This window comes from Neoarius graeffei, chromosome 19 (assembly GCF_027579695.1).
Source record: "Neoarius graeffei isolate fNeoGra1 chromosome 19, fNeoGra1.pri, whole genome shotgun sequence".
Classification (NCBI taxonomy): Eukaryota; Metazoa; Chordata; class Actinopteri; order Siluriformes; family Ariidae; genus Neoarius; species Neoarius graeffei.
Window position 1 is genome coordinate 24,435,593 of NC_083587.1, and position 6,818 is coordinate 24,442,410.

Sequence of the window (6,818 nt, forward strand, 5' to 3'; positions counted from 1 at the left end):
CAGGCCTCATTCTATACAGGCTATAACAGCATGGCTTTGTAGACACGGAGTGCGTGTGCTTGACTGGTCTGCTGCCTGTCCAGATCTGTCTGCTATTGAGAATGTATGTGTCATCATGAAGAGGAGAATCAGACAACGGCGACCACTGACTGTTGAGCAGCAGAAGTCTTGTATCAAGCAAGAATGGCCAAAAATTCCAATTGCAAAACTGCTACAATTAGTATTGTCAGATCCCAGATGATTAAAAAATTTTAAAGGAAAGGTAATGTAATACGATGGTAATAAAGCCTTTGTTCCAACTTTTTTGAGTGTGTTGCAGGCATCAAATTCTAGCTTTGTTTGTATTTACAAAATGCATCTAGGTTGGTCAGTCAAACCATTAAAGCTTTTCTTTGTACTTTTGTCAGTTAAATAAAGGTTTGTGTGAATTAACAAATCACATTTTTGTTTTTACTGCATTTTAGAAAACATCCCAACTTTTCTGGAAATAGGGTTGTAAAGAAAAATGTAGGCTGTTCCATTCATAGTAAAACTGCTGGTTAAAAGTGTGTGTGTCAGTCAGTAAAAGGTTATTAGGAGTCATATTGTTGAATCACAAACATGATCAATAACTGCTATGTGTAGAGGTCATAAGTCAAGTCATGGAAGTCCTGACTACTAATGATTGTTTTTGAAATCACAGATGAAACCTCATGCAGAGGAAAAAGCTGGAAAAACATTTGACATCTTCACTGCTAAATCCTACAAGTCACAGGTGGTAGCTGGGACAAATTTTTTCATCAAGGTAGGACTCAAACACGCTTGCACAGTTGAATTTGTGTTTAACGATCATCAATAGAGGTAAATATCTGTTTACATATGTGCTTTGCAGGTCCATGTAGGTGGTGAGGAATTTGTTCACCTGCGTGTCTATAAAATGCTGCCACATGCTGGCGGCAGCCTGCAACTTCATGGAATACAGACAGCCAAAACCCATCAGGACGCCATCGAATACTTCTGAACATGTATTAAGTCCTGAACTGTCAAGCAATGAGCTTCTTCAATGAATAAAATGGCAGTGATAAATATCAGTCATTTACAGTCTCTTTATAATAAATCACACACACACACACACACACACACACACACGGTCAGAAGTTTACATACAGTAACATGAATGTCATGGCAATATTTGGGCTTTCAGTAATTTCTTTGAACTGTTCTTTTTCTGTGGCAGAATGTACAGCATACATCTTTAAAAAAAACACTAGAATTTGGTGCATAAGTTTTAATTTTCTTTGGGTTTTCTGAAATCAACACATGGTCAAAAATATACATATAGCACACCTAATACTTGGTAAAATGTCTCTTTGCAAGATTCACCTTGACCAAACATATTTTTGTTTACCATGAAGAAGCTTCTGGCAGAATTCTGGTTGGATATTTCACGACTCATCATGGTAGAATTGGTAGAGTTCAATTAAATTTTTTTTCTTGGCATGGACTCAACTTCTAAGCATGATCCATATATTTTCAAACAGGGTTGAAGTCAGGACTTGTTTTAAGCTTAATGTTGGCCTACTTTTGTTAGGGCTGGTGGAGGTATGGTGAAGTTAGGATCCAAAAACAGAACACAGACAGTAATCCAATCAATAAGATGATTTAATACAGGGAAGAAAGGGTGTGACAAAAGATAAACAAACAGGATGAAAAACAAATAGCAAAAATAGTCTGGGCAAAATGAGAACAAACAACTTGACAAGAACATGAGACAGGCAAAGACAAAAATGGTAGCGCAAAAAAACATAAACAAGAAAAGACCCTTAGTGCAAGAAACCATGGACAAGAGAAAATCGCTAGAGGAAAACCATGAGGAGCAAGAGAGGCACAGAAATGGCTAGAGAAGCAAACGAGACATTCTGGCAAAAACAGTCTGAGAATGGCCTTTAAATAAGCAGCAGTGAAAACCAGGAAGTGAGTACAGGGGAGAAGGAATTCTTGTCCCGGATCTGGATCGGCGCTGGTGTGAGGGATCTGTAATCTCCGGAGTGGATGTCCAGGGCGGAGCATGACAGTACCCCCCCCCCCCCTCCACGAGTGCCTCCAGGTGCTTTAGGAAGAGTGTCGGGGTGTTGGCGGTGGAAGAAAACTAGAGACCAGAGGTTTAAGCTGTGGAACGTGAGGTGGATGTGTCGCATGGTGAGTGGTAGTGCTAGTCTGATGGAATATGGGTTGATTACCTTTTTGATGAGGAAGGGTCCTAGGTACCTGGGAGCCAGCTTGTGGGAGACGGTTCTGAGTGGCAGATGGCATGTGGCGAGTATAACTTGTTGCCCCACCCAGTAAGTGGGCGCCTTAGAGCTGTGTTTGTCGGCCTGCGTCTTGGATGCTAGGGCAGAGTGAATGAGTTTTCTCTGGGCCAACGCCCACATCCTCCTGCAGCGGTGTATGAAGGTCTGGGCTGAGGGTATGATGACCTCCTCCTCTTGGTTGGGGAAGAGTGGTGGTTGGTAACCTCGGGAGCACTGGAAGGGTGAGAGACCTGTGGCAGATGAAGGAAGAGTATTATCAGCGTACTCGATCCAGCATAGGTACTTACTCCAAGAACTGGCATCCCTGGACGCCATGCACCTGAGTGCAACCTCCAAAGCCTGGTTTGCCCATTCTGCCTGGCCGTTGGTCTGTGGGTGGAAGCCTGAGGTGAGACTACAGGTGGCCCCAATGAGTTTGCAAAAGGCCCTCCAGAACTGTGCAGTGAACTGAGGCCCCCGGTCAGAAACGATGTCAGTGGGTAGTCCATGTAGGTGGAAGACGTGGTGGATGAGTAATTCTGCGGTTTCTTTGGCTGAGGGGAGCTTGGGCAGAGGAATTAAATGGACGGTCTTGGAGAAACAGTCAATGACAGTGAGGATGCATGCGTTGCCACCAGACGGGGAGTCCTGTGATGAAGTCCAGGGCGATGTGAGACCAAGGTCGATATGGAGTCGGGAGGGGTCTTAGCAAGCCGGCAGGGGGTCGATTGGTTGTCTTGTTCTGGGAGCATGTGTCGCAGGCTGCCACAAACTCCTGGACGTCCTCCTTGATGGATGGCCACCAAAAGCACTGCTGGATGAGTGCCAGGGTTCGGGCGGTTCCTGGATGACAGACCACCTTGCCGGGGAGATGATGAATCCCAGAAATGAGACAGAGCTCTGGGGAAATTCGCTCTTTTCCACCTTGACGAACAATTTGCTCTCTAGCAGGCGCTGGAGGACCTGCCGGACATGACCCTGATGTTCCTCCAGGGAGTGGGAGAAGATCAGGATGTCATCCAGGTACATGAAAACGAAGATGTTTAGGAAGTCCCTTAAGATGTCGTTAACGAGTGCCTGGAAGATTGCAGGTGTGTTGGTCAGGCCGAAAGGGACCACGAGGTACTCATAGTGACCAGTGGTGGTGTTAAAGGCCATCTTCCACTTGTCCCCCTCCATGATCCTGATGAGATGGTATGCATTGCGTCACTCTAGCTTGGTGAATACCTTGGCTCCCTGGAGTAGTTCAAAGGCTGTGGTCATGAGCGGTAGTGGGTAGCGGTTCTTGACCATGATGGTGTTGAGACCCCGATAGTCAATGCAGAGGCAGAGCGACTTGTCCTTTTCCACGAAGAAGAATCCCATCCCTGCTGGGGAAGAGGAAGGATGGATGATCCCAGCTGCCAAAGATCCGGAGATGTACTTCTCCCTGGCTTGCCTTTCAACGAGAGAGAGAGAGAGAGAGAGAGAGAGAGAGAGTAGAGTCATCCTTTGGGTGGCATTGTCCCGGGTAGGAGGTCGATTCCACAGTCATAGGGTCTGTGAGGAGGAAGGGACACTGCTCGGGTCTTGCTGAAAACAAGTTTGAGATCCAGATATTCCAAAGGCACATGAGAGAGGTCAGGGATCTCACTGGCTGAAGGCTGAGGTGGTTTGGTGGGAGGCAGAGCGGAGTTCAGAAAGGAAGCTAGGCAGGACTGCCTCCAGCCTAGGATGGTGTTGTCAGCCCAGTTAAGGTGGGGGTTGTGCTGCATTAGCCATGGTAATCCTAGGATGATGGGTATGTGGGGGTTGTTCATGACGTGAAGCTGGATGGTTTCTGAGTGGTTACCAGAAATCCTTAGGGTGAACGGGGCGGTAAGGTGGGTGATGCTGGTCAAGCTGGTGCCATTGAGTGTCAGGACAGTGAGAGGGATGTCAAGAGCAAGTAGCGGGATTCCCAGATGCTTGGCGGTGGCAGAGCAGATCAGGTTCCTGTCCACTCCTGAGTCAACAAGGGCCTGGAGGTGGTGATGCTGGTTGTCACAGATAATGATGACAAGAAGTAACGGACAATTAGTGGGGGACTGGTTCTGAGCGTTGCCCACCAGGGCCTCTTGATTCACTGGTGGGCTCATCCTTTTAGCGGGCAGGCTCGGCAGATGTGTCCCAGCTGATCGCAGTAGAAGCAGGCCCCCGTGCTCCACTGGCAATGTCATTCTTCCACTGACACCCGAACCCGGTCTACCTGCATAGGTTCGATGGACGCGGCGGGAGGTGGAAAGGAGGTGAATCTGGGGCGGTTCTTCTCTCTCCTCTATTGCTGGATCTGAGCATCAATGCAGTTGGTGAGGTCCATGAGGCTGGAGAGGTCTGATGGCAGTTCCTGCAATACCAACTCGTCCTTGATGGCGTCGGACAAGCTGTGCAGGAACGCGTCAATCTGGGCGTTCTCGTTCCAACTGCACGAAGCCGCCAACGTCTGGAACTCGATGGTGTAATCTGAGGTAGACCGGGACCCCTGCCGCAGCTCCATGAGCTCTCTGGCTGCCTCCCGGCCGGACAAAGAGCAGTTGAAAGTTCGCCTCGTCTCCTCTGAGAAATCCTTGAAACTGGAACATAAGGGTGCATTGGCATCCCAAACCGCAGTTCTCCACTCTCTGGCCTTGCTGGTGAGGAGTGTTATTGTATATGCTACCCGGGAGCATTCTGTGGGGAAGGCCAGAAGTTGCAGTTCTAGGATCAATGAACATTGAAACAAAAATGATCTGCAAGTACCTGGTTCTCCATTGTAGGGCTGAGGTGCTGGAAGTCTCAGTTCGTGGAGAAAGGTGGTGGCAGGAGCTGAAGTAGGAGATGGCTGAGCAGGGGTAGGCATGGCTTGACAACACTGCATCTGCGTGGTGAGAAGGTTGAGTGCGTTGGACAAGGTGGCGAGGTTCTGGGTAATTTGTTGTAGGTCTTGTTGGTGGGTCCCAAGGAGAGTCCCTTGCTGCTGGATGGCCATTCTCAAATGGGATATCATCTGGTAAAATAAAGGACAAATACAAATAAAAAAATTCTCAGATGGGCGAGTTCCGCTGGATCCATGTTGGCCAGATGTGGCAGCGGGGTCGTGGTCAAGCGCTGGTCTGTGACAGGAGGGCGTAGTCAGGGAAGGTAAGTGGCAGAATCACGACACCTGAGAACAATTAACCTGTGTTTGTGTGTGTCTTCCCAGTGACCGCGCCCTATGTAAGGAGGGAGAGTGAGAGCAGAGGAGCTCATCTCCAGACTAGATGCTGGCTGTGTGTGTGTCTGTCTAGCCAAGTTAACATTGTTCACTGAAAAGTGTGGCAATAAAGCCTTTTACAAACCTGATCTCTGTCCTGCCGTCCTCAGTGCTCCACCCACACGTAGGGAGTCTTACAGTGGTGCCGAAACCCGGGAAGTGGAGCACCAAACCAGCAGCCCCATGGAATCCTCCCCGTTCGCCGATCTGGTCCACGCCCTCGCCACGGCTCAGCAAAGCCAGCACCAGGCACTCGTCACGCTCCGAAAGGAGCAGGAGCAGCGCTTCGAAGCCCTGGTGCTGGCCCAGCAGGAAGATCGCAAGGCGTTCCGGCATCTCCTCGCGTCGGCAGGGTCCACCAGCGCTCCGGCCGTGGGCCCGTCTCCCCTCATTGTCACCAAGATGGGCCCGCAGGACGACCCCGAGGCGTTCATCACGTTGTTCGAACAGGTCGCCGAAGCCTCGGGGTGGCCGATGGAGCAGCGCGCGGCGCGCCTCCTCCCCCTGCTCACGGGAGAGGCACAGCTGGCCACGCTACAGCTCCCTGCCGACCGCCGGCTGGCCTACGCGGACCTCCGCCGGGCCGTCCTCCAGCGCGTGGGGTGCACACCGGAGCAACAGCGCCAGCGCTTCCGTGCGCTGCGACTGGAGGAAGTCGGCCGGCCATTCGCGTTCGGCCAGCAGCTCCGGGACGCCTGCTGGTGGTGGCTGAGGGCCAACAATCGCGACGCCGAGGGAATCGTCGACCAGGTGGTACTGGAACAGTTTGTTGCCCGCTTACCAGCCGGAACCGCGGAGTGGGTCCAGTGCCACCGCCCGGCGTCGCTGGATCAGGTAGTCGAGCTGGCGGAGGATCATCTGGCGGCTGTCCCGGCGGCAGGACAGCAGAGGGCATCGTCTCTTCTCTCCTCTTCTCTCTCTCTCTCTCCCTCTCCTCCTGTGTCCCGTCCTCGCCGCACCCACGGTGCCCTCCCGTTTCTCCCTTCTGTGTCTGTCTCTCCCCCACCTCAGGTGAGTGAGCCCCAGAGCACCGGTGCAGAGGGAAAGCCCGGGCCGGTTTGCTGGCGCTGCGGGGAGCCGGGCCACCTTCATCAGCAGTGCACAGCAATGGAAGTGGGCGTGGTGGTTCGGATCCCCGACGCGCCAGAGGCCGCCCTCGATCAGGCCGGAGCGTATCGCATACCAGTGAATATCCAAGGGGCTACATATCAGGCGTTGGTGGATTCTGGTTGTAATCAGACCTCAATTCGCCAAAGCCTGGTTCAAAACGAGGCATTGGGGGGAGCACAAGGGGTGAA

At 51.2% G+C, this 6,818-nt stretch overlaps 1 protein-coding gene across 1 annotated transcript; it reads left to right on the plus strand.

The window, feature by feature from the left end:
• Positions 1–658: 658 nt before the first annotated feature.
• On the plus strand, positions 659–1,070 carry LOC132867894 (cystatin-B-like). The gene is made up of 2 exons (XM_060900865.1): positions 659–784; positions 872–1,070. Exons 1-2 carry the CDS (start codon positions 683–685, stop codon positions 998–1,000), a joined length of 231 nt encoding a protein of 76 aa, XP_060756848.1. The 5' UTR covers positions 659–682; the 3' UTR covers positions 1,001–1,070.
• Positions 1,071–6,818: the final 5,748 nt, after the last annotated feature.